We start from the raw sequence: 27,547 nt of genomic DNA, 5'->3' as shown, positions 1-27,547 counted from the left end.
ATGTGTGTTGGGGGCCGTTGGGGGCCTCATATCAGGTGGTGTATGCTGACTGTTTGGTGGTCCAGTGTTTGGGAGATCTCAGGGGTCCAGATTAATTTCTTATACCTGAAAATGTTGGTCAAGTGAAAGATTGATGAATTTGACTGCATGCAACACAAAAATGTTGTTGATAAGTAGAGACCATAAAAGAAAATGAAGGAGCACAGGTAACTGTGATGATCAGTTAGTATCCAGAATATATACAGAAATAACAACCGGTAAGCTGGAAAGATGATGACCCTATTGGTAACATAGAAATGTCAGTATATTTTATATATTTAATATACTTAAAGCATGACAGTAGCAAGTGTGGATGAAGGTTCCAGTGGAACCTATTCTGTCACAGTGGTAGTGTAAACAGTCACAGTTACACTGAAAGTCAGTTTCGAGCCTGTGACTCAGCAGTTAAGAGATCAAATGTGGGCTGGAGAAATGGTTCAGCATTTAATAGCATTGCCTGCTCTTGCAGAGAATCCGAGTTCCTTTCCTAGCACTTAAGTCAGAAGCTCACAGCCGCCTCTAACTCCAGCTGCCTGGGTCCCGGTGCCATCTTCTGGCTTCTTTGGGGACACACAAGCACCGCACACTTACACAGATATACCTGTATGTAAATAAAACTCAAGTAAATGTTGTTTAAAAAGACCAGACCAAAACTGTACCTCTCATTTGTTAAAAAGAACAAATGCCAGTTACAAACAACAGTTTGAACAATTTCAGAACATGTCTTAGGGTTTCTATTGCTGAGATAAAACACTGTGATCAAAACAACTTGGTGAAGCCGGGCGTGGTGGCGCACGCCTTTAATCCCAGCACTTGGGAGGCAGAGGCAGGCGGATTTCTGAGTTCGAGGCCAGCCTGGTCTACAAAGTGAGTTCCAGGACAGCCAGGGCTACACAGAGAAACCCTGTCTCGAAAAACCAAAAAAAAAAAAAAAACAACTTGGTGAGGAAAAAGTTTATTTCAGTTTACTCTTCCCGTTGACAGTCCATCATTGAAGGAACAGGAACTTGAAGGCAGGCGCTGATGCAGAGGCCATGGAGGGATACTGCTTAATGGCCTGTTCCTCATGGCTTGCTCAGCCTGCTTTCTTATAGAACCCAGAACCACCTGCCCAGGGATGGCACCACCCACAATGGGCTGGGCTCTTCCCCATCAATCACTAATTAAGAAAATGCCATACAGGCTTGCCCACAGCCCACTCCTGAGGCATTTTCTCACTTGAGATTCCCTCCTCTTAGATGACATAAGTCAAGTTGATACAAAACTATGCAGCACATGAGCATAATGTTGATCCAAAAGAAGAGCACATTAGCACTTGATATGCTTCCATTTCCATCACAAGATCCACTGAGCAGTAATAAGGATGCAGTAGATGAGATACACAGCATAACAAGACAGCGATGAGCTCCAAGGTTACCTGTGAAAGGACAGAGGGGACCAGAAGGAGAAAAAGAATCCAGAATGAACTTGTAAGTTAAAGTGGATGGCAGGTGTACCTTTTTAAAAAAAAAAAAAATGTTGAAGCACATTACCGTGGCTCAGTTAAAGTTTGACTAAGAAATGAAATGGTCTTTGATGCTACCTCGTGTTTTCTAGAGAAGTTAATGTCATCCAGGCACTCAGTTCTACAGCTTCTACCAGGAGTTAGGCAAGCTGTTTCTCAGAGCAGAAATGAAAGTAGGGTAAGGCCTGCTCTGTTGTCCTGACATAGGCAGAACAAGCTCTGTCTTTTCTCCTGTCCCTTCCCGATAGTACTGTGAGGCAGCAGTCTCTCCTTCCTTACCCTTCTCTGTTAAAGTTGTGTTCTGTGGGGCTAGGCCTATACCCAGTTGGGACAGCTTGCTTTGCATACAGAGCCCTGGGTTCCATCCCTGACCCCACATAAAATGGAGCATGGTGACACATTCCTTTAATCTCAGCGTTCTGGAAGTGGAGGCAGGAGGGCCATAAAGTCAAGGTCATTTTCAGTTCCATAACAAGGTCAAGGCCAGCAGTGGCTAGTTCAGTAGTCTCATTCTACCTTTCTCTGCTCGACATCATTTAAAAAAAGAAATTGTAGGACTCTTAGGAATTTCACCTGCCCTGTGCCAGCATGGAAACCCAGCTTAGACCAAAGACGATGCAGTGTCAGTGGACTAGGGGATTCCAGGGTTAGCGGTGTTCTCAGTTCTGTACGCAAGAGTTGGCACAAAGAAAAGAAAAGCAGGAGACTTTCCTATCCTCGTGTGCCGACAGCAGGGTCTCAGATTGGTTGTCTTGGTGAAGTAACATTGCAGGATCCCCAGGGTTTAAACTGAAATCTCTTGAGTCAGGAAGGAGTGATGACTGTGAGACTGATTGCCTTAGGTTTAGATTTACAGTATCATTTATACCTGGTCATGCCAGGCCCAGGAAGGAGCCTTATTCCCTCGCTTAAAGCACCTTTCATCTGACAAAATCAACTTCCCCAAAGCTGGTATTTCCTTCTTTTAATCATTCTTATTTCCAGATTCGGAAACCTGGGGGCTCTCCTTCACTTCCGTCCATCTCCAAACATAGCTCCAGGATAATAGCTCAGGTGCATCCACTTGCTCGTACTGTCATCTGTCTCAAGTCACAGTTCTGTGGCTGTGAAGAGACAGCATGGCCAAGGCAACTATTACGAAAGAAACCACTTGATTGGGGGCTTGCTTACAGTTTTCAGAGGTTTAGTCTATTATCATGGTGGCACATAGGCATGCGCTAGAGCAGAGACCCTCCTGATCCATAGCCTGAGAGAGAGAGAGAGAGAGAGCGCGAGAGAGAGAGAGAGAGAGAGAGCGCGAGAGAGAGAGAGAGAGAGCTTCTGAAACCTCAGAGCCCACCCCCCAGAGCCACTTTGTCCAGCAAGGTTACACCTCCTAATCCCTTTTAAATAAAGCCACTTCTTGACAACTAAGCATTCACATATGTGAACCTGTGGAGGCCATTCTTACTCAGACCACATCATCTTAGCTGCATCTATCCTATGCTTTGATTGTTGTCTCTCTTCAGTCTTACTTTTCACAAAGCAACCAGAGGTATTCTTTACCATGTAAACTAGTTTCATTCTTGGGCCCTCAATGAGTTTACTCCTATATTTAGGATCTAAACCCCTGTCTTCAGTATCTCCAAGAAAATGAGTAGTCTTACCTTGTCAGACTCTTCCTGCTTCCTGCCATCTCTCTTCCTCCTGCCATCCCCACCACCCTGTTTCGTATGACACTTACTGACTTCTCAGTCTCTGAACAGGGGAGCCTTCAGCTGCCTCTGGCTCTTCACAGAAACAGTACGTACCTCCTGCCCCATCCTTCCACATGGGCATCTACTATTCATCTACATTTTGTTCTTTCTGATAGTTTTTTAATAGCATCCTGCTTTTCATGACGAGTGTGTGTGTTTTTTATTTGTATTACTAGTTTAATGTCGCCTAATGATTTCCTGAATACTGCTGTGTACCACATATGACATTGTAGCATTCACTTCTCACATTGAAGCTGAGATAATGGAGTTGAGAAAGTTAACTGATTTACAAGCTCTCATATCAAGACACTTTATTTACCTACATTCTTCCTATGCCAGCTATGCTATAGTTGCTCTAGGATTGATAACCATTCTCTGTCACTTCATCCCTCTCTACTGCTTCCCACCCACCACACCCCTGTGAGGGTGCTGTCCACCCATCCTTGTCATACAGTGCTAGAGGCTGGGTGCCTCGTCTCTGAAAGACCCCTAAAGAGGCTCTGGCTAACCAGTCATTCAGAGTAGTTCACACTTGAGTTTCATCTTGTCTTTGCATGATGGTTAAAACACATACATACATGCATGCATACATACATACATACATACATACATAAACAAGTGACCCAATTTTTCCCTTTATAATTCCCACTCCCTGTTTACAGGTGTAGTCCATTTTGGTCACACATTGTAATAGTCCTTTAACTAACGAATGATCATATGAAAAGTAGGCATCCTCCCCCTGTGGATTCTTGGTATTGAATGAATCCTTAGGGCTTGAAGCGATGTAGGAGAAAGGTGAATTTTCAGTGTTAGGCTGGTAATATTCACCTGGGTCTGTGTCCCCTCCTGTCCCTCACATAGGACTTACCAACAGTCGGGGGTGGTCAAGCAGAATGCCTGCTTGGTGTCTCTCCCTCTTAATAATTCCTTTCATTTCTCTTAACCTTTCAGGCTCTCCCTGCTTGTCCTATCCAGGCCACCTGTGAGGCTGCTTCCAAGGAAGAAAACAAGGAAAAAAACCGCTATGTAAACATCCTGCCCTGTGAGTGTTTGTAGGGATTCTTGGAGCGCAATCTGAAGCTACACCTCTAGATAGAGGCTTTGAGGATGGAAAGAGTTTGTAACAGGAGGGCAGTAAGAAGAGTGTGCTTGGCCCTCAGGGCTGAAAGCATGTGTACTCCCAAGCCCCCAGGCAACACACAGTCAGGCAGGACAGTGGAACACAGTTTGCATTGCTGTTTCTAGAGACCAGGAAGGACAACTTCCTGGAGCCAGGCAGAAAGTAGGTTATGTGGTTGGTTTGTTTGTTTGTTTGTTTGTTTGTTTGATACACACACTGCTTACTCAAACTGTCATACAAAGTTCTCTCTTTAGCTGTGAGCAAGGATGCAGTGAAAGCACTGAACAAAACCATTCCATTGCTAGAAAGAAGGTTTATTGGAAAATCAAACTTCAGAGGCTGTCTCTCAGGTCAGAGAAAACACTTAAAGCAGGGAGAAGCCTTGTCAGTGTTAAGAGGAGCAGGTAGTGACAGGATCAGGCATGTGAATCAGAACAGCCAGGGACCAGCATAGGGATATTGATCTGTTACAGCCCATTGCCAGAGGTGGTTGGTGTCAGGGTCAGGTAAGGGAAGTTGTCTGCTGAGCTCCACAGGCACAGGCAGGAAAATGCATACAAAATAAATATAAAAGAAAATGTTTTCTACAATCTAAAGGCTAGGTGTAGGTGTAGGTTCTATGAACCTAGCACATGGGAAGTTCAAGCAGGAGGATTGTTGTGAAGTCAAGTCAGCCTGGGCTACAAAGTAAGACTATATAAAAAACAAAAAATATTGGAATACCATGTCTCAGTCACAGAGACATAAGGTATCTGAGCTAATCTGCTTCAGGAACAGTAAGAAACAAGATTGGATCTAGTGAAGTGTTAATTTCTTGTTTGTTTTTTTTTCCAGATGACCACTCTAGAGTGCACCTGACACCTGTTGAAGGGGTCCCAGATTCTGATTACATCAACGCTTCATTCATTAATGTAAGGGGCCTGCACTCTTCGTGTTCATCCTGTAAGACGCTATTAGCTGCCATCTAGTGATTCCTTCCTAGCTATGTTTTGAGAGATTGCCACCCAACAAATCCAATTTTTTAAGTGGCTAATTCCTTTTTTTTTTTTTAACAAATTTTTATTAGATATTTTCTTCATTTACATTTCAAATGTTCTCCCTCCTGAAATTCCCCTATATCCTCCCCTACCCACCCACTCCCACTTCTTGGCCCTGGTGTTCCCTTGTACTGGGGCATATACAGTTTGCAAGATCAAGTAGCTAATTTAAAATTATATTTTTGTTTATTTTTTCATTATTCACTATAATTTCCAGTACAGAAATCTGAATATAGATGCATATTTCTGTAAACCCTTTTTTGAGCATTTCAAATGCTACAAACAAAAGCAGGCCTTACCCTCAGTAGTAAAAATAAGAGAGACCAAGATAAGAAAAACTGCTTGCTACCAAGTAAGTCTGGTCAGTGCATCCCCTGTGAATCAAGGCCTGAGGGAAGGAAAGCAGTCCCAGGTACCCTGGAGTGGTGCAGACAGCTGCAGACGTCTACATTCTAGGCAGCACAAAGGCTACCTCACCTGCTAAGGATCATAGGACTTGAAGCACAGACAGTTGACACATTGACTTGAGACTCTGGTCTAGACTGACAGGAGCCAGCTCCTTACCACCGTTAGGTGCCTGAGGGCATAGCAAGTCTTTCAAAGTGTGTCTACCTGCAGGAATGTGAATTCCACCCACACAGCCAGCTGGGGCTCAGGTTTCAGAAAGCAGAGACAAGGAGGCAGCTAAGTAGCCACATTTCATCGGTCCCTTAGTAGTTTTTCCTCTGTTCTGCTTTAATCATTAGGTGGGTGCTCTTGCACGAAGGTAACTGACCCACTCCATATAGGAAGCACTCTGGGGCCGCCTTCCACATCTGTGTGTTTGTGTTGATTTTTTTTTTTAAGTTTTATTTGTGTTCCATTGAGACTTCGACGGTGACTTTTCATGAAGCCAGGAGTGTAGGGTACTTAATGTGTTTAAGAGCCCATTCATCTTAATTAGACGTTTAAAACTGGGGCAGAATTGAGTATCCTGAATTACAACTGTCTCAATTTTCACATTGTAATGATTTAAAACATTTCTGCGAAAAAACAAAAAAAAAAAATTCTGGAAACTAAATTCCTGTTCTCAAAAGAATGTTGTCAGAAGCCTGCTATTAATTGCTGACATGCTTTCCTCTCTGCCGTGAAACAATTCTATCTTGCCTTTGTTTAAACTAGAACAGGGAATGACTTCTCAGGTTTAGGTCTGTCCTACCTTGGTGTGGCCTGGTGTCCCAGCAAGACTGCTTTCCCTTGCCCACCTTGCTGCCATCTATCTGCACAGGGAGAGAAGAAAGATCCTGTCTGATCTGAGTCTCACAGAGGCTCCTTATCTCTTTGAATGGCACCCCCTGTCTCTTTTGTTTCTTGTCTCCCACTGACTAATGGAGATGCTCACTGTCAAACCTGGCTGTTTCTGAAGGGCTTGTTCACACCTGAGAAACATCCTTCAGAAGAGATGCTTTGTCCTTCCCAATTCCAGCCCAGCTCCACCCTGGAACCACCTTTTATGCTCTGTCTTGGAAGGCCTGACCCCATGAACACTAAAACCCACATTGTTGGCTACTAGAAAAGCATCAGAAACACATAGACCAGGGGTCGGTCTCTGCAAACTCTCCGAGTATTCCTGGTAATTCCTCTTGAGAAGGCTACCCACACCATCTGAGCTTCACCATCTCTGACTCTCCTCTCCAACTCTCCTGGGCTTTCTGTAATGGAAATTCTTGTGATTTGCCTAGACCGTTCACAGGGGAAGCTTTGTGAACTGAGAGGCCGACTGGAGAGTCATTCTGCCAACTTCTGCTTTTCACTTTCTTTCTCATCCCTTTCCACTCAGGGCTACCAGGAAAAGAACAAATTCATCGCTGCACAAGGTAATGACAACTTTTTATTCTTGGGCTAAACCATGAGCCCATACTAACTTTGGCCAAATACTAAATGAAGTAATGAAAATATAGTAACTTGGGCTGGTGAGGTGGTGCAGTGGGTAAGAGCACTGACTGCTCTTCCGAAAGTCCTGAGTTCAAATTCCAGCAACCACATGGTGGCTCACAACCACCCGTAATGAAATCTGACGCTGTTTTCTGGTATGTTCAAAGACAGCAATAGTATATTTATTTATAACAGTAAATAAATTTTAAAAAACAAGAAAAAGAAAATACAGTAACTTTTCTCCAGTTGCTATCATCTAACAGATACACAGAGGGCTAGTGAAATGGCTCAGGTGGTAAAGTGGTTGCTACACAAACATGAAAACCTGAGTTTAGATTCCTAGCAACCTCATTAAAAGGCATCATGGCGACACATACTTGATTCCACTGTAGGAGAGGCAGAGACGGAAAGATCCTAGGGACTCACTGACTAGACAGTCTATCTAGTTATCAAGCTCTAAGTCAGTGAAAGAGTGTCTTCAAAAAAATAAGGAAGAGAGTGATTGAGGAAACCCTAACATTCGACTTCTTACCCCCATTGCTAGACAGTGCACCTCTACCGTAATATGCAAATACACACAAACGCACATGAACATGTTGCATACATACTCTCACACAAGAAAGAAGGGAATAGCCGGGCAGTGGTGGTGCACGCCTTTAATCCCAGCACTTGGAAGGCAGAGGCAGGTGGATTTCTGAGTTCGAGGCCAGCCTGGTCTACAGAGTGAGTTCCAGGACAGCCAGGGCTACACAGAGAAACCCTGTCTTTAAAAAAAAAAAAAAAGAAAAAAAAAGAAAAGAAAAAGGGAAAGAAGGAAGGAAGGAAGGAAAGAAGGAAGGAAGGAAGGGCGGGAGGAAGATAATACATCTTACAGGTTTGCAACTAATGACATTCATCTTGATGACTTAGTATCGAAAGGTCCATTTTACAAAGTCCCTTATGGAGAAAACCAATCAATAATATGTCACGCTTTTGCAGTTTTTCCTTCTTTTCCAAGATTAATCATTATCTTGTTTTTCTAGTCATCTAGTTTTTTATAGAAAATGCTACTGGTTTCCCCTTAAACTCTTTTCTAATAGTGTGTCTCCTTTCAACACCTTCAATAAATGAGATTTAAGTCTTTTTTTTTTTTTTTTTTTTGAGGTAGGGCCTCACTGTGTAGACCAGCACAGGATCAATCCCCTGCCTCTCATGAACTAGGAATTAAGACACATGTCACCACATTCAGCTGAGCTGGATATTTGGTTGGTTGGTTAGTTGGTTGGTTTGATACTAAGACTTCCAATATAAACCAGGATAACCTCCAACTCAAAGAGATTTCTCTGACTCTGTCTCCCAAATGCTGGTATTAAGAGCATGTGCCACCATGCTAACAAGCTGAAGAATTTATTTATTTATTGGAAGGGGGCTATCACTGGCACACATATGCTGTGGAATACATGTGGGTCCCAAAGACTAAGCTCAGCTCATCAGGTTGGGCTGCAAGTGCCTTTACCCACTGATCTATGTTGCTGCCTCCTAAGGCTTCATTGTTTTAAGTACATTTGGGGGCTTTCCTAAAACGTTAGTTCGATAGCAGATCCAGTGCCCCTAAGCCCTGTCAGAGTTTGATTGCAAAGACTTCTATTTACCATAGCCTGGAATTCCACTAGCCTCTCCACTGTAAAATCCCCACCTCCCTCTTATTGTACAGAGCCTGCCTTTGTTCAGGAACTTCTTATGACTTCCTGAGAAGGGCTGTATGGAAAGTAAATTTGAATTCCAGCCTGAACAGGTCCCTCAACCTTTCTGGGGTTGATGGCATTCACGGCAGAGTGTAATAGGACAGAGGAGTCAGCCCTTGGCTTATTGTCTGGACTGTATTCAGTAACCAGCCATGACTTCTAGTCTACCCTTAGAAAACCACTGTGTTCTTTCCTACTTGGAAGCCCCCTGCCCACAATCCTAATGAAGTGTCTAGTACACACGTGGTCAATACGTGGGAAACATTCACTTGTCAGGTGGATGAATGGGTAATAAGGTGGATATCCTCCTGAAGATATGTAGGCACAAAATTCCAAAAATCAGACTGAGTAGTCTCAGATCCTAGAGTTATCTCCCCTTTCCAATCCTCACTTCGGCTGCTTTAGGACCAAAAGAAGAAACAGTAAATGACTTCTGGAGAATGATATGGGAACAAAACACAGCTACTATTGTCATGGTGACCAACCTGAAGGAGAGAAAGGAGGTAAGCCGGAAACTTAGAAGCAAGCCCCAATATATCTGGCATATCTGGTAGATGGAGGGTCTGCTCTGCTGGAGCTCTGAGCTGGAGCCTAGCTGCCTTCTTTCTTCTGTTACTGTACTAGTAGATTGTCCAGGCAGGCTAATGTGTCTCTTCCTGTAGCCTGGAAACTTCGGTGAGTATCAGGACAGGGGCTAGAGGTGTCCATGGCATGTTGTCATGTCTGGAATTAAAATAGCTCATTCTCATTCCAAAGTAACCAAGAAGGGAGAAGTGGGCCATTAACTAGAAAAGGCAAGAGGCTTTTCCCCTCAGCTTCTCTGGTCTCTTATTCCTTTCGTTTCCTGCAGCACCTTCTAAAGCTTTTGGTATACCCTCAAGCTGATAGAGGGAACCATAGAAACGAATAAAATTAGCAGAGCCCCTAATATAGGTGTGGCCAGCAGGAGGGCAGTGAAGCTGAAGCCACACCAAGTCTGTTGGCGGCTGCTGCTGCTGCTGCTGCTGTGTGTGTGTGTGTGTGTGTGTGTGTGTGTGTGTGTGTGTGTGAATTTCACATCATGCACCTGAATGTTACTCATCTCTCCCTCCCTTCATATGCACCCTCCACCCTTGTTACCTCCCCCCCAACACAGAAAAAAATCTCTAGTATGTCACAGTGTATCCCACAGTCCACCCTTAAGTCCATATTATTTGCTTATTTGTTCATTGCAATGACTTGCTGGTCTGTTAAAGGCCTCTGGTTTCTGCTACTCTGTTGATAGATACTGGGACTCCTCTTGGGTATCCCGTTGTTGCCCTATGTCATGAAGAGCCTATAGTTTTTGATCTGTAGTACCAGCCCGTTCATGAACTCCCAGCAGTTCGTCGATGGAGTAGTTGTTGGTATGAGCCAATTCAAAGCCCTAGATCTGGGCTTCAGAGGTGTCTGAGCTGGTCAGCCCAGTGGCTCTCCTGCTCACATGTCCATGGGGCAGGCTCACCAGTAACCACTGCTTCCAGGGCCAACTCTACCCTGCTGCCTGAGAGAGGACAGGGTCCTGGGGGCAGCTTCTAACAGCTCCTTTTTACTTCCTGGCCTGACCAGCTCTGTAGCTGGGCCGTAGCCAGTGCCAAACGTGGGTGCCTTAGTCACTGTTCTGTTGCTGTGAAGAAACACCATGACCAAGGTAACTCTTAGAAAAGATAGCACTTTTATTGGAGCTTGCTTACAGTTTCTAAGATTTAGCCCATTATCATTTGATGAGGAGATGGCAGCATGAAGGCAGGCTTGCTGCTTGAGAACAACAGAGTTCTACGTCTGGACCTGCGGGTAGTAGGAAGAGAGAAAGGCCACACCTCCTCATCCTTCTCGAGTCATTCCACTCCCTGATGACTAAGCATTCAAATCTATGAGCCTATGGCGGCCATTCTCATTCAAACCACCACACTGAGTCATAGATCAGCCCACAGAGATGAATCCTCATTTATGACTTTGTCAAGGAGGGCCCTCTGTCACCTCGATCCTTTGTGGACTGTTGAGTGCTTAGAAGGGTAGTTTGGGACCAGGTTCTGTGATAGTATGCTCTAAGCAGACCAAGCAGACTGTCAGCGCTTGGAAGCTGCTGAGTCGGCAGGAAGACCTGGGGTAGACAACAAGCCAATAGTTTGTATGGGTACACTGTAGTAGCTCTGTCACAGCATATGGCCAGTCCCTCCTTCACACAGGCTTGTGTCTAAAGCCTGACCTGGGAGATTGGGTGGTGCAGGTTTTGTGGTAAAACAGTTTCCTGTTTGCCTTGAGCTGAGGGGTAGGAGTGGAAAAGATGGAGAGGTCTGTGAGTAAGGCTGGGTGCAGCTGAAGAGAAAATAAGTTACAGTAACTAACCCTTTAGCTGACAGAGTGACAGAGGAGAGAAGGCTTTGTGGGTTTTTTCTCTCAGTCCCTTTATTTACATCTGCAGTCTTGAGTGAGAGACGTGTCTGTTTTCATTGTAGTGTAAATGCGCCCAATACTGGCCAGACCAAGGCTGCTGGACCTACGGGAATGTCCGTGTGTCTGTCGAGGATGTGACTGTTCTGGTGGACTACACAGTACGGAAATTCTGCATCCAGCAGGTACAGTCTTCTGCCTCCTATCCAGACATTTGTGTAGTGTCTGCCAACCATTAAGAGGGTGGGAAGGTCTGGGTTGTCCCCTTCTTACTCAGGATGTCAGAAATCACAGAATACACCATCTGTGTGGGTTCTGCAACCAGGAACCTGACCTCCAGGAACTCCGCTGTTAAAGCTAAATGAGCAGTGTTTTTATGGCTGGGAGGAAAGGGACCTGTTCAGGCAAAGTTCTCTTGCCTTGAATGTGCCAAGGCCGTGTGAAGAGGGTTTCAGGAAGTGGGGCAGTCTTCTGGATGCTGGGTTCACCTTGCTAAAGATTTCTAATACCAAAGATATGCCGGGACTATTATAAGCCTTCCAGAGTGACCGTGGAGGTCTGAACTGGAGTTGGGGTCCAGGGTGCTATGGAAAGAGGATTTACCAAGAATCCGGAGCCCTGCTAGCTGTGCTTTGATCCCAGCACTGGGAGGCACAGGCAGGAGGATCTCTGACTAGGAGACCAGCTGTTGTACATAGTGAGATCCTGTGCTCTGCATATGTCTCCAACCCTGCTGTTTACCATAACGGTTCTTGGGCTCAGACCAGGCCACTAAAGTTCTCTAGAGTTTGGCTGTGTTTGTAGGCCAAGCATGGTAGCAGCTGCACAGCTCCTGACCGCTGTCACATGTGCCTGCCCTCCTGCTGCCCTCCTTGTTACCAGAACAAACACTTGACTCCTCACTTGACAGGTGGGCGACGTGACCAACAGGAAACCACAGCGCCTCATCACTCAGTTCCATTTCACCAGCTGGCCAGACTTTGGGGTGCCTTTCACCCCAATTGGCATGCTCAAGTTCCTCAAGAAGGTGAAAGCCTGTAACCCTCAGTATGCAGGGGCTATCGTGGTCCACTGCAGGTCAGTGTGGCCTGACTCTTGCCCACTTTCTGCCCCCTTGGCCAGAGTAAGGGATCAGCACAGGGACCTGACCGAGGTGGGGCTGACACAGAAGAAATGCATTGCTGGGACCCAAGGCAGCAGCCAGAAGGAAACCTCCAGCTCTATTCTGGGGTGGAGAATATGACCAGGGAGTTAGGCAGCTTGCTCTGGTTCTAAAATAACTATGAAGGAAGACTCGAGTCAGAGACTATGTCTTACCTCCAAAAGCTGCATTTGCAGTTATAGAAATTGTTCCCTGGCTCCCATTATTTTCAGTATATACCCCTGACAATGCATGAGATAAAATCATCTGCTCTTGCTATTATATTTATTGGCGTTAGTGTACCTTTCTTCTTAGGAGGGCAGCCCTCCTCGGTCTGGAGTGGAGAGACCACACTGTGAAGCCAGTTGGCTGACTCGATTCCCTTGACATCTTGAGACCCTTAAATATCAGGGTACCCAGGCCCTGATAACTAGAGACCAGGAGCTCCTAGCACAGTAGGATTGTTGACACTAGCTCAGTGTTCTGTCCCATTGGGAATTACAGTTTGTCTGCTTGGAGCCCCCTGAGCTGTGCACTCTGCCCTGCCTGCCCCTGAACGCACTAACCCCGTCCTCTCTGGCTACAGTGCAGGTGTAGGGCGCACTGGCACCTTTGTTGTCATCGATGCCATGCTGGACATGATGCATTCGGAGCGCAAAGTGGATGTATATGGGTTTGTGAGCCGGATCCGGGCCCAGCGCTGCCAGATGGTACAGACAGACGTGAGTGATCAGTGGGTGAGGCAGGGGAAAGGCTTTCTAATGCCAGGACGCCTGCCTGCTCTAAGGACTCCATTGTGCGTGGGCATCATACAGTGTTTATACACATGCATGAAACGCATGTTTTGGTCAAAGGACAGATTACATGTTAGTTCTTTCCTTCTGCCATATACGTAAAGAAAGTAGGCATGGGGATTGGAGAGGTGGCTCAGTGGTTAAGAGCACTAGCTTTTCTTCTAGGATATCCAGGTTTAGTTCCCAGCAGCCACATGGAATGGAAGCTAACAACTATCTGCAGGAGACACAACACCCTCTTGTAGCCTGTAGAAACTAGATATGCACATAGTATTTATCCATACATACACATAAAATAAATAAAAATCTTTTTTTTAGATTCATTTATTTATTTGTGTAAGTACACTGTAGCTGTCTTCAGACACTCCAGAAGAGGGCATCAGATTTTGTTACAGATGGTTGTGAGCCACCATGTGGTTGCTGGGATTTGAACTCGGGACCTTTGGAAGAGCAGTCGGTGCTCTTAACTACTGAGCCATCTCACCAGCCCCATAAAAATCTTTTTAAAAGGAAATAGCACATACAAGAGGTTGTAGCTCCGTGGCTGAAGGAAACAGAAAGGAGGCTGTCATTTCCATTGGACCTTAAGGATAAGGGAACAGTTGGTACTGAATGCAAGCGTGCCAGGGCCTACAGTCATGATACAGCCAAGTCCAAGTCCAAGAGCAATAGTGAGACTCTGGACACATCACAGACCCGGGATGGATCCAGGCTGGTCTGCCCTGCAGACCTTGCAGGCTCCAGACTTTGGTATCCGCCAGGCCAGGACCATGTCTCCCAACCTAACCACCCCACCCCCAGGAGAACTCATGCATTTCAAGTCCTGCATCACTGTATTGGGACAGTATGAATGACAAGTCTATCCCTGCTAAAATCAGAGGGAAAGTGCACTGAGTAAAGTTAGCCCTGGGAGTGATCTGGTGCCATGCTGTTGGTAACTGAGACCTCTGTGATCCACATTTCAGATGCAGTACGTCTTCATATACCAGGCCCTTCTAGAGCATTATCTGTATGGGGACACAGAACTGGAAGTGACTTCTCTAGAAACCCACCTACAAAAAATTTATAACAAGATCCCAGGGACTAGCAACAACGGGTTAGAGGAGGAGTTTAAGGTGAGTTGAAGCTGGACAGTGTCCAAACAGAAGGGACCACATGGTCTTAAAAAAAAAGGATCTAGGAAAAATGCTAATTCTGTGAGAGCTGTGGCCAGTGGTAGTTGAGTGTGTCCTGCGTGATAAAGTCACTTGAACTGTCTGTAAGGGAAATGAATAGAAACAGTATTTCCTTACACCTCTCAGCACCCCTCAGTGATTCTCACGTACAGCAGTGTAAAAGGCAGGCCATGCAGTACTCCAACAGCTCGATACTGGCGTTGTAACACAGAAGCGCCCAGAGACAAGGGAACCAGTGGCTTAGGCTGTTATTTCCAGGTAATAGGCAATATTGGGCCCATGAACCCTAGGTTGCCGACCACTACTGATGCGATTAGACAGTGACTTAATACTTAGGCCTGTGACTAGGGGGTTAACTTGGTGATAGAACGTAATCATAGCATGTGGCTGTGGCATCAATCCCCAGAAGCCTTCTGCCCCGCAAGAGTAAACAGATAAAACCCATGTCATACTCTCATGGAGAAGTACTCCTAGCACTCTCAAACTCTAAGACATGGAATCGAGCCATGTGTGGTGGTGCACACCTTTATCCCAGCACTTGGGAGGCAGAGGCAGGCAGATTACTAAGAATTTGAGGCCAGCCTGGTCTGCAGAGTAAGTTCCAGAACAGGGTGGACTATGTAGAGAGGCCCTGTCTAAAAAGACAAGTCCTGTCTCTCAGACGTGAGACAGGTAATAAATGTGGAGACAGAGAGACATTCACCTTAAAGCATCCTTATTGCACTGCAGTGTATACTTGATTCGCTGGGACGCTGCACAAGCTTGACAACTGGAGTTTGGATGTCCAGCACCCCTATGAAAACTGCATGATGGAGTGTGTCCGTAACCCCACTATTGGGGAAACAGACAGGAAAAGGGACAGACACTGGCCAGTCAGCCAGCTAACTGCAACAGCAAACTCCAGGCTCTGTGAGAGGACCCTGTTTCAAAAAGTACGGTAGAGAGTGTAGGTCACCAACCTCAACCTCTGGGCTCCGCATTCATACCTTAAGGAACATACCCAAGCAGACAAGGAAACAACCTCAGAACCAGGAAGAAAGAATAGAATTTGAATATTTTTCTAAATGGCAGAAAAGTGGCCCAAAAAATTCAGGGTTAGAGGAATCTCAGGAAGTTCCACAGGAGCCTAGAAGGTGTTGCCTCTCAAACATTCTTTTGACTTCTTACTAAACTTAAAGCCAGAAATGACATCTGGAAATGGAGCCGAGCACTGTAGGGAAGAAAGTCAGGGCCTGGAGGTGTGGTCTTAGTGACTGGCAGGCGTCTCTCAGGTTCTTCACTGGGAGGAGTAGTCACTCTTCTTTCTTCATTCAGAAATTAACTTCAATCAAAATCCAGAATGACAAGATGCGCACAGGAAACCTTCCAGCCAACATGAAGAAGAACCGGGTTTTACAGATCATTCCATGTAAGTTCTCCTCCCCTCCCCCAGGCTCACTGCTTCAGCCCCCAGTTCCCGCACACTCCAGCTCCTCGGGCCTTGCGATTGGCCTGAAGTCAAGAGTCACAGCACTGCCTCTGATTCTCTCAGTTCTTTAGTGGTTTCAGGAAATAAAAAGGCACAAAAGCCAAAGGAACATTGCTATCTTTGCCCCACTGACTTACGAGCTTGATAAGAGGAGTGAGTGTTGGTGAGCTGCAAGCCATTCCTTGTCCTCCTTGCAGATGAATTTAACAGAGTGATCATTCCAGTCAAACGAGGCGAAGAGAACACAGACTATGTGAACGCATCCTTCATTGATGTAAGTGGTGGATTATGTCCCATGGGTGTCCATGGAGTTCCCAGTGCCTCCCTCACATGCCTACTTGAGAAGAACATCTATGAGTCAATCAACAGCTCCTAAATTCATTGCCACCTGGCCTGCCCACCCTGAGCACTAGGCCTGTCTGGCCACAAAGAATACAATGTAAAAGAAACGTGCTACATATTTCTAGAGGCGAACCTTACAACATAGTCACACCCAAGTATCTAAAGCTCTCATCTTTCCTGTTTCTGCTCTTCCACCTACCCCCATGCCCCTGCTTCCCTTCCCCTGCTTCGATCCTTCCTCAAAAGAGAGCTCTTTGTGGAATCTGTCTAGCTCTGAGAAGTCCCTATCACTTCAAAGGGCTCCTCTTCCTCCATTCCAGATAAGCCTGTCTTTTACACTCACCCCTTGTTGACAAACCACCTCTGTGATTACCTGACCCATACAGGGCTACCGGCAGAAAGACTCCTACATTGCCAGCCAGGGCCCTCTTCTCCACACGATTGAGGACTTCTGGCGAATGATCTGGGAGTGGAAGTCCTGTTCTATCGTAATGCTGACAGAACTGGAAGAGAGAGGCCAGGTGAGTTAAGAAGCAGCTGGGCTCTGAGAAACAAGAAGGTTGGGGGCAACTGAAAGGTATGTTTGAATCTTCCATGCTGCTCTGGCATAGCAGCAGCAGTTAGTGTCTAAGCTTCTTCCTGAACCTCCAGGTGATTCCAGACGTGCCCCATCATTTCACTTTTCTCCTGTATCCAGCCCTCAGACTAGCCTCACACACACCCCCCTCGTCCTACCTCCCTGGTGGACCCGGGCCAGGTCTCTGAGGTAGAAGCATCTGAGTGTCCTTCAGACACGGTCACCTTTTATAATTACTACACAAGAGCAGACAGTGACATTTAAGAAATACAAAGTAAAAGAAAAACAAATTTTAAAAAACAAAAGGGGCTAGTGAGATGGCTCAGTGGGTAAGAGTACCTGACTGCTTTTCCGAAGGTCCAAAGTTCAAATCCCAGCAACCACATGTGGTGGCTCACAACCACCCGTAATGAGATCTGACTCCCTCTTCTGGAGTGTCTGAAGACAGCTACAGTATACTTACATGGAATAAATAAATAAATAAATAAATCTTAAAAAAAAAAAAGAACTTAAAAAAAAAAAAGAATTTACTACTCACAGATTGTATTAAAAAAAAAAAAAAAAACAAGGGCTGGTGAGATGGCTCAGTGGGTAAGAGCACCCAACTGCTCTTCCGAAGGTCCAGAGTTCAAATCCCAGCAACCACATGGTGGCTCACAACCACCCGAAATGAGATCTGACGCCCTCTTCTGGTGTGTCTGAAGACAGCTACAGTGTACTTACAAATAATAAATAAATAAATAAATCTTTAAAAACAAACAAACAAACAAAAAAAAAGAATTTAAGGCCAGGTATGGAGGCACACACTTTTAATCCCAGCACTGTGGAAGCAGAGACAGCAGGATCTATCTATATGAAATTGAGGCCCCTGGGCTATACAGGGAGTTCCAGGACAGCCAAGGCTACACAGTAAGACCCTATCTCAAAAAAAAAAAAAAAAAGAAGAAGAAGAAGAATCATTAGCAAGAGGCGTTCTCTGAACTAGAGATAAGAAGAGAAGGGCCCCATTGCTGGGCCAGCCCATGTTTATGGTCATTTTTTTTTTTAAAGAAAAAAAGGGACTTAAAGCCCATTTAAAAGTAGCGTTGTCTGGGGTTCTGACTATGCAGAGACCTCAGAAATGCCCTAGATGAGTTCCTCAGCGTAGGAAATTGCTCCCCACTCTCTGTTCCCGGTAGTGCAGCCTCACCATCTCAGGGCCCGCCCTAATTCAGAATATCAAGTCTGTGCACTGGTGCAGGTAGGTGGACTCACTGTCCCTGGAGCATCGTTCAGCAAGGTTCAGAGTCAGTAGACGGAGAAGCTAGTGTAGCCTGCTAACAGTTACTTCTACGCTATAGAGAAGACTTAGGATGTTAACCAAAGATCCTTGGAAAAATGCTTGAGAGATGGCTCAGCAGTTAATGCTTGATGCAGTCCAGGAGACCAGCTTTGAATCCCAACAACATGTAATAAGCCAAGAATTCCGCACAGTCCTATAACCCTGCCTCAAGAATTCCGCACAGTCCTATAACCCTGCCTCCAGTGGGCAGAGACAGGATTTTTGGGCCTTTCTAGTTTCCATCCTCACTGAGAAAATGAAAGCCTGGGTTCAGGGAGAGACCTTGCCTCACAGAATAAGGGAAGAGTAAAATGACATGTGGTGCCCTTCTTCAAGCCTCCTACTGTGCACATTGACACATACATACACATGCACACATGCACACACACACACATGTACAAAAACACCAGTTAAATTTTTACCTTTGACAAGTCTAATTTGGTTTTTTTTTTGGGTGGGGGTTGTTTTTTCAAGACAGGGTTTCTCTGTGTATCCCTGACTGTCCTGGAACTCACTTTGTAGACGAAGCTGGCCTCGAGCTCAGAAATCTGCCTGCCTCTGCCTCCCAAATGCTAGGATTAAAGGAGTGCGCCACTGCGCCCAGCTGTATATTTCTTACAAGCCCTCTGGGGTGAGATGATTCAGTAGGTAAAGGTGCTGTTCTCTGACTTCCGCCCACTGCTGCTCTCTGTTATCTATGACATGAAGAGGTGCAGTCACGTGGACAGTAGTGCTGCCTTCCATGCAGCCCATCCACTCAGGGCCTCACCCAAGGGAGCCTGACACCACTCTGTGTGCTGCCCACACCTTAGTTCTTCATGTAGCAGCTAAATGGTAAAAAATATTTTAAATATTTTTTTTTAAATATAAGTGTAATAACTTTGTCACTCCTTGTTGTAAATCCTGTTTGAGTTTGTGGAGATTCCAATTTAAAAAAAAAAACAAATTTGTACATGTAAATATTAGGAATATTTAGTGCTGACAGCTAAAACTTGGTCCAGCCCTTCCTCCCCATCTCACTTATTTATGTATATACAGACAGGATCTCACGTATGTCAGGATGGCCTCAAATCCACTGTGTAGCAAGGCTAACCTAAACTTCTGATCCTCGTGCTCCCACCACTCCTGAGTGCTGGGACTACAAGTATATACCACCATGCCTCATTTTTTCTATGTTGGGGAACAAACCTAGGGCTTCGAATGTGTTCAATAACGTAGCTACATCTCCAGCCCTGTTTGTTTCTGAAATTCTTACACTATTTCCCAGGCTAGCTTTTAAATAAGCATCCTTTGAACAGAGGTGGTGGCATATGCCTTTAATCCCAGTGCTCCAGGCACAGAGAGGCAGGAGGAGCTCGGCTGAGTTCAAGACCAATCAGATCTACATAGTGAGTTCCAGGGCAGCCAGAACTATGCAGAGACATTGTGAGACTCTATCTCTGTGAGGGGAAGGGAGGAAGGGAGGGAGGGAGGGAGAGAGAGAGAGGAGAGAGAAGAACAGAATAGTGAAGGCCCTTGTGCCTCACCATCCCAAACCCTGGGATTATGGGTAAGTGCACCTTCCCTACCCTGTCTGTCACACCCCTACTTCACCCTGCTCTCTGTACTCTCAGCTCCTTCTACAAACTGAACAGCCTTGCTTTCTACAGTCAGTCCCAGCCTCTGTCTTTGAGGCAGGAGTCTGATGTTCTCCTCGGCCATGCGTTCTCCGTGGCCTAATCACTAGCTTTGCCCTCACACCTTGTTCCCAGCAGGGTCCCTAGGCATCTGTAGCCTGGGCCTTCTCGCTACCTAGACTCCTTAGACTCGAATTTTGTCCCCTAAAAAAGGTTCTTGTCCCTTAAGAGAGAGCAGATCTGAAGCTGTTTGTTGCCTCTGTCAGCTCCACAGCCATCAGACACTGGTGCAGCTGTAACAGCTATCACCACCACGCTGCCACTACCAAGAGGCTGCCTCTGCTTGTACTGTCCCTCTGACATTCTCAATCTCTCTCTCTCTCTCTCTCTCTCTCTCTCTCTCAGAGTTTGACTTTGTTTTGTTTGTAACTTCAAACTACATTGATTTTTTTTGTTGTTGAGACCACATGAAGGCCTAAATTAAATGAAGAATCCTGTTACCTTCACAGACTGAGGAATTCTTAAGTGCGCATAACCCCTGACATCACTCTCACAACTGTAACGATCTATCTAGTGTCTCTTCATACATCTCATTAAATCCCAGGTCTGTCACATGGCCGAGTGTATTTCATGCCTTACACGCCTTACACACCTTACACAAACTCCTCCCTGCACTAGCTTTTTCACCTTCAAACTCATCATATATCATGAGTCTACAGCCCAGGTTCAGTCAGGACCAAATAAAACTACCTTCACCCACTGTTCCCATCAGCCAGCCAAAAGGGCTACATCCTCCTTCCCCACCCCAGCTTGGAGGGCCCTCTTTATCTTCTGCCTCCTCCCCTGTGAGTAACTGATTTTATGACCTAAAGCTGCTAGGTGTGATCTTCAGCACCTATTTATTAGTTTGATGGGTGGGTGGGTGGGTGTTTTGAGACAAATCTTACTTTGTAACTCAAGCTAGTCTTGAACTCACAGTCCTCTTTGCCTCTGCTTTCCCAGTGCTGGGGTTATAGTCATGAGCCATCATACCTAGCCCTTAATATGTAATTCTCTTATAATGTCTGATGGTATTGTCTTGTTCTACCCACTCACAAGGATAGAAATGCTCAAGTTAGCAACCTGCAGGTGTCCCTTTAACTGTTTACAAATTAAAAGGCAAAGAGGACACTGTGGGCCCAGCATGGTGGTTCACACCGTTAATCTCAGCACTTGGGAGGCAGAAGGGTAAATCTCTGTGAGTTTCGAGACCAACCTGGGGTACTTAGTAGAATTTCAGGCCAGCCAAGGCTATACAGTAAGACCCAGGCACACAGGTGGTACACATATGTACATGCAGGCAAAACAGTCATACATAAATGTACATAAATATAAATGTCAGAAGAACAGGTCTCTGTGCTATGAGGAGCCAAGCTACTTATGGGCACAACTGCTGCTCTCCCACACAGAAATTCTAGCCCCTGACCTCACACTCCTCTCCCTCTTGTTCCTCCAGGAGAAGTGTGCCCAGTACTGGCCATCTGATGGCCTGGTGTCCTATGGAGACATCACAGTTGAGCTGAAGAAGGAGGAAGAATGTGAAAGCTACACTGTCCGAGACCTCCTGGTCACCAACACCAGGGTGAGATGGGAACCGGGTGGGGCAGCTCCCCCAGGAAGAGCAGGTCTTCCACTGTGTCCCTGATCACCCTTCTTCCAAAGGAGAACAAGAGTCGGCAAATCCGGCAGTTCCACTTCCACGGCTGGCCTGAGGTGGGCATCCCCAGCGACGGCAAGGGCATGATCAATATCATTGCAGCAGTGCAGAAGCAGCAGCAGCAGTCGGGGAACCATCCCATCACCGTGCACTGCAGGTACTGCTGACCCTGCTCTCCTCTGGAGGGACCAGAAAGGGGTGGGGCTGGGAGGTCAGACAGAGACAGTGCTGAGCACCGTAGTGCTGGATCATCCAGACAACTGGGTAATCAGGGGATCCTAGAGTTTGAATTCTGCAGTGTGTGCTGAGGAAGTGGGCATATTCACATCTTGAGAAGAGCATGGGACAGTGACGGGAGCAGCAAAGGAGGCCAACGCTAGAGAGACCAGTTAGGTAATGTGGCGTGGGAAAAGAGCAGAGAGTATTTTGAAAATGATTTGAGGGGGAGAAAAATCAATGAGACTAAGACTAGAAGAAAAAAAGAAGACAAGTCAGAATGCTCCCTGAGTTTCAGCCCAAATCCTTAGTAACATTGTATATCCTGGTATTCCATTACAGTCCCCCTCCAATCAGAACTACCTGTGGTCTCAAGATGGCTGGCCACAAAGGCTTTTCACACTGGACACAAGTCTCTGTGCCTATGCTATTATACTCTATCTGTAGCCCAGTGTTTTTTCCCTAGTTCAATAGACAGTGCCTCCAGGTAGCCCATCTAAATTCCCTTGCTTATAACATCCACTGCTGAGTCTTGGTCTCTGGTTCAAACTCTCCCTTAAACTCCATATTGCTCCTAGCATTTCAACACAGATATGTGATACTTAAGATTTAAGTCATAACTCGTGATCTTTTTCCCAATTCTCCTTTAAATCCCTGTCCTTTACACTCCTGCTTACCTCTCTTATGGTCTTAATTTTTATTTTTTTTAGTAAGGGTGTTTTATCTACATTTACGCCTTTGCACCAAGTGTATGTCTGGTGCCCATGGAGGCCAGAAAAAGGCATCAGATCCCCTGGCACTAGAATTACAGGTGGTTGTGAGCTGTCATGTGGGTACCAGGAATGATACGTAGGTCCTCTGCAAGAGCAGTCAGTGCTCTTAACCATCGAGCCCTCTCCAGGCCCCTCTTTTTGGTTTCAGTTTTGTATTTGAGACACAGGGTCTTACTCTATAGATCAGGCTGGCCTCAAGCTTACAGAGAGACACCTATCTCTGCCTCCCAAAGTGTCTGGATTAAAGACACGTGACACCTCCTCTGGGTGACGCTGAGCTCGTAAGAGTTAAGGCTTAACTTACAAGAAGCCTGAGAACTGTTCTGTTTTCTCATTCTCCACATCATATCTGAGCCATCAGTAAATCCTGTTCTACCTGCCTGTCTTCTCAGAGCCCAGATATTACTACCTCCTCCACAGCTCCTCAGTCAAAGCTACCTTCCCTACCATACTGGCTTTCCTGCTCTCCCCACCCCACCCCACACACACACACAATTATTAGCACAGGAACCTTAAAATCTTTTAAAAGAAGTTTGACTTTGGGTCAGAGAGATGGTTCCGTTGGTAAAAGCACTTGCCACGAAAGCCTGACAGCCCAAGTCTTATCCCCAGGACCCACATAAAAAGCCAGATGTGGAACCCCAGCACTCTGATGCCAGCCCTCCAACAGTGACATGGGAGGTTGAGGCAGAAGAGGTGGCCAGAAACTCTCGGGCCAACTATCATGGTGTTAACTATGCAGTGGGAAAAACAAAGTGTCTGCCTCAACAACCGACTTCCAAAGGTTGTCTCCTAACCTCCGTGTGTACTCTATGGCTTATGCATGCCCCCATACCCTGCAGCCTGCACATTTTTACAAAAGAAATCAGTAAGACTGGCCCACTCCAAACTAGAATCCCAGCAGGGCACAGTGTGATGTGAGGTCTCCTCGCCAGGCCAGTGAGCTAAGCTTACCCAGCATTCTCCTGGGCTCTGATCTCAAAGCTACCAATCTCCCTTTCCTTATGTACCAATTCCAGGTACATACTTTGTCCACACCCCCTCCCCCTTAGAACTTGTTTCAGAGAGCAGCCACGTTGGTGTCTGTGCACACAGCATCCCTTCAGAGAGCCTGCCCTGAGCATCCTGCCATGGAACAGGTACTTAGTGTTTCCTAAGGGAATCAACTGGTAATACTGGTCAAACTGGATCATGTCAAGAGGGAAGTTTGGATTCCTTAGAAAGAATGGAAAGAAGTCCGCAAAGCACCAGCGCAGAAAGTTTGAGTCAGAGCTGGTGGAGACAACTAGTCATGGTGTGCAGACAGCGGGGAGTCAGGCTGGCAGGGTGTGTAAAAGTTGTCACAGTGGTCCCACAGGCACGTGCTCAGTGCACACAGGAAGGGCAGCAGAGGTGAGCACGGGTGTCCTGTCCCACTGATACCTTCCCAGAGTCAGCCTCAGCCTGCTCCTCCTCAGCAAACTCACCCCTCAGGATGGACAGCTTCAGGCAGCAGGTGTGGTAAGTGTCTCTGCTCTGTTTCAGTGCCGGGGCAGGACGGACAGGAACCTTCTGTGCCTTGAGCACAGTCCTGGAACGTGTGAAAGCAGAAGGAATTTTGGATGTCTTCCAAACTGTCAAGAGCCTGCGGCTGCAGAGGCCACACATGGTCCAGACACTGGTATGCTTCCATGTCTTTACCTGGGTCAGTACACTCTCCATAGCTCTTCCCTGTCAGGAGCAAGCCTTCAGGGAGCTCCGCAGACTCAAAAGACAGGAAGTGTCTTGGGAAACAGGGCCAGAGTGGGAACACAGCCAGAAGAATAACCAGAAGAAATAGAAGAGATTAGAAGGAAGTCCCTGGGAGCTGGGAGATAGTTCAGTGGGTAACAGGACTTGCTTTGAAAGCACAAAAACTTGAGTTCAGATCCCCAATACCTACATACAAAACTAGACGGGGTGTATGCACCTGTAACCCCAATGTTGAGGGCACAGCAGATCCCAAGAGCTCACTGAACAAGCCAGTCTAGCTGAAACAGCCATCTTCTGGTTCAGTGAGAAACCCTCTCTCCAGGGAATGGATAGAGAGCAATTGAAGAAGACTTCCTACATATCCAAATATCACCTACATACATCACACACATACGCTGTACTTTGGGTTCTGGTAAGGAGTGAACAGAAGTGCCTACTTTTATTTTGCTTGGCTTTCCTGTTCAGAAGTCTGACTCTTGACAGTCTCTGTTTCCACAAAGGTTTTCCTGAATCTTGTTAAGCTAGAAAGATTTGAGGGGAAATGTTAGTTTTAGGAGATTTGAGAGGAGATAAAGCTTTGGATGTTAGGATTCATCTCAGCCTAGCAGCCTGGACAAGCTGAGTACCACCCTAGATGCCATGTGTTCAGCCTGGCACACCTACATCTGACCTGCAGGACCTTGAACTGCCCTCACATGTCTGGTCAGCCCTGCCTGTAGAAGATCTACTATAGTCCAAAAACATTCTTTTTCTCCCCATTTTCCACTTTAAAAACTGGGTCTGCTAAGCCAGCATAGTGGTGCACACCTTTATTCCCAGCACTCAGGAGGCTGAAGTAGGCAGATCTAAGAGAGTTCTAAGATAACCTGGTCTATATAGGGAGTTCCAGGCCAGCCAAGGATACAGAGTGACATGTCCTTTTAGAAAGGGGGCAGGGGCTTCAGCAACCCTCTGTTAACTGGTTTTTCCTGCCTCTGCCTGTGTTCCAGGAACAGTATGAATTCTGCTACAAGGTGGTACAGGAGTACATTGACGCCTTTTCAGACTATGCCAACTTCAAATGACAGGTGACAAGGCCCACAGACAGGAGAATTGCCTTTAATATTTTGTAATATTCTGTTTTTGTTAATATACCCAAAATTGTATATATCTTATAACTGTTTTAGAAATGGCACATAGGCTTCTATTACCTGTTAGGTGGAGATTTTGTATGTAAATGTGTTAGCACTGATAGTCCTTTTCCAGTGTTTTATTGGGAAATTAAATAGTGTGATATTTGGGTTGATATAATGAAATCCTCAGCCTGGAAACTGGGCCAGATTGTTCTTTGCTTCAAATGTCTTTTCCTAAAGAAGATAAACATAAGACTCATTCCAGGTAGCTCGGTGCCAACTAAAACAAAGCACAAAGTTCTCGGAGCTCTTGAGGAAATGGTTGTCTCCCTGTCCCCAGGCAGGCCTCTTCCCCTCCCCGTCCTGTAAATATCCCTCCCCTCTCCAGTCCACCCTCATCTCCCACCAAGATCAGCCACCTCAGGCATGGGGAGTAATGAGACCAGAGCGCCTCTCTGGCACCACAGCAGGGACCATCAGGTAATAAACACTCTTGCTTCCCTGAGGAAATGTCGGTCCCTTTGTCTTGGACAGAGCAGTCTTATGAAGCTGGGGCTCTCCTGGGTTGTTCCTAGCCCTGCTGTTGGCTGGTGTCTTCCAGGTCCTCTTTTCTATCAAGTATAATTATCCCAGCCACCCACCCAGCTTTGCTCCCTGGGACAGACAACAAGAGTCTCACTGAGTTTCTCTACAGAAAAAGACACCAGGGGCAGAGGAGCTGCTGCAGGCTTGAGCTGAGGCCATTTTGGCCTCTCTGGTTTCTGTCCAGAATAAGTTTTAAATGTTCTTCAGGAGTTGTATTTATTTATGGGTGTTACGTGTGGGCACACACATGCCACAGCACACTACTGTTCAAGAGTTAGGACTCTCCTTTCGGCTTGCTTTTGAGGCACAGTATATTAATCACTGTTCTGTTGCTGTGATAAAGTACCTTGACCAGGGCAACTCATAGAAGAAAGTAAATGTGGGACTCAGGGTTTCAGAGTGTGGGTCTGTGACCACCATGGTGGAGCATGGCAGCAGGCAGGCAGTCATGGTGCTGAAGTAGTATCTTAGAGCTGACAGACAGAGACTGGGAAGGACGTGGGCTTCAGAACCTTCAGAGCTCAGCCCCAGTGATACACTTCCTCCAGTAACTAGAGACCAAGTATTCAAATATATGACCCTATGAGGGCTATTCATTCTCTCTCTCTCTCTCTCTCTCTCTCTCTCTCTCTCTCTCTCTCTCTCTGATTTATTTATTTTATATATGTGAGTACATCCCATTACAAATGGTTGTGAGCCATGGTTGCTGGGAATTGAACTTAGGACCTCTGGAAGAGCAGTCAGTGCTCTTAACCACTGAGCCATCTCTTCAGCCCCCTCCCTCCCTCCTTTCCTCCCTTCTCTCTCTCTCTCTCTCTCTCTCTCTCTCTCTCTCTCTCTCTCTCTCTCTTCCTTTCTTCCCTCCCTCCCTTCCTTCTTGTTTTTGTGTTTGTTTTTCAAGACAAGGTTTGGGTGTCCTGTTATTTCTACTGCAGTGCTGTTTATTTAAGATTTGGGATTCTCTACCATCTTTAATAGGAGTACTGGGCCTGGGTTATAGACACTAACTAGAACCTAGACCGTATTTTAGAAGTATGAGCATGCCACTACAGCTAACATTTCAACTTTCTCTTTATTCTGTTTTGTTTCTTTTTTCTTTTTTTTTTTTTTTTTTTTTGGTTTTTCGAGACAGGGTTTCTCTGTATAGCCCTGGCTGTCCTGGCACTCACTTTGTAGACCAGGCTGGCCTCGAACTCAGAAATCCGCCTGCCTCTGCCTCCCGAGTGCTGGCTGTTTTGTTTCTTGAGACAGGATCTCACTGTGTAGCATGGACTGACCTAGAAGTGGCTTTGTAGATCAGACTGGCCTTGAACTCACAGAGGTCTGCCTGCCTCTTGTCTCCCAAGGGCTGTAATTGAGGCCGTGCACCACCTCTGTGGTTTTCTGTCTTTGATGTCAGTGTCAGGAAGATGTGATCCTCATCCCCGAGGTGGGAGTGAGGCCGCTGCTCCCAGCCTGGAGTAGGAAGAAGCTCAGAAAGCAAGCAGCCCCATCCGCACCCTTCACTGTTTTCA

The 27,547-nt window shown here is 46.1% G+C and overlaps 1 protein-coding gene across 5 annotated transcripts in view; it reads left to right on the top strand.

Annotated features, from left to right (window-relative positions):
* Positions 1–25,958, top strand: part of Ptpra (protein tyrosine phosphatase receptor type A) — a 105,047-nt gene extending 79,089 nt beyond the window's left edge. For 3 of the 5 annotated variants that reach the window (XM_029471244.2, XM_029471235.2, XM_029471239.2), the window contains 16 exons: positions 4,231–4,321; positions 5,234–5,310; positions 7,256–7,292; positions 9,480–9,577; positions 11,552–11,671; positions 12,397–12,563; positions 13,214–13,349; positions 14,387–14,536; positions 15,911–16,004; positions 16,262–16,338; positions 16,793–16,927; positions 21,416–21,541; positions 21,622–21,773; positions 23,658–23,744; positions 24,130–24,265; positions 25,326–25,958. In XM_029471244.2, coding sequence (XP_029327104.1) covers positions 4,231–4,321; positions 5,234–5,310; positions 7,256–7,292; positions 9,480–9,577; positions 11,552–11,671; positions 12,397–12,563; positions 13,214–13,349; positions 14,387–14,536; positions 15,911–16,004; positions 16,262–16,338; positions 16,793–16,927; positions 21,416–21,541; positions 21,622–21,773; positions 23,658–23,744; positions 24,130–24,265; positions 25,326–25,400 — 1,758 coding nt within the window. In that variant the 3' untranslated portion in view covers positions 25,401–25,958. The remainder of the gene's footprint in view (positions 1–4,230; positions 4,322–5,233; positions 5,311–7,255; positions 7,293–9,479; positions 9,578–11,551; positions 11,672–12,396; positions 12,564–13,213; positions 13,350–14,386; positions 14,537–15,910; positions 16,005–16,261; positions 16,339–16,792; positions 16,928–21,415; positions 21,542–21,621; positions 21,774–23,657; positions 23,745–24,129; positions 24,266–25,325) is intronic. The other 2 variants (XM_021184778.3, XM_029471247.2) reach the window with 1 other exon arrangement.
* The last annotated feature ends 1,589 nt before the right edge of the window (positions 25,959–27,547 follow it).

The sequence above is a fragment of the Mus caroli genome, unplaced genomic scaffold (genome assembly GCF_978045245.1).
Source record: "Mus caroli unplaced genomic scaffold, Mus_caroli_1 scaffold_2, whole genome shotgun sequence".
Taxonomy (NCBI): domain Eukaryota; kingdom Metazoa; phylum Chordata; class Mammalia; order Rodentia; family Muridae; genus Mus; species Mus caroli.
Note: the sequence above shows the minus strand (reverse complement) of the source record. Positions and strands in the feature narration are given on the sequence as shown.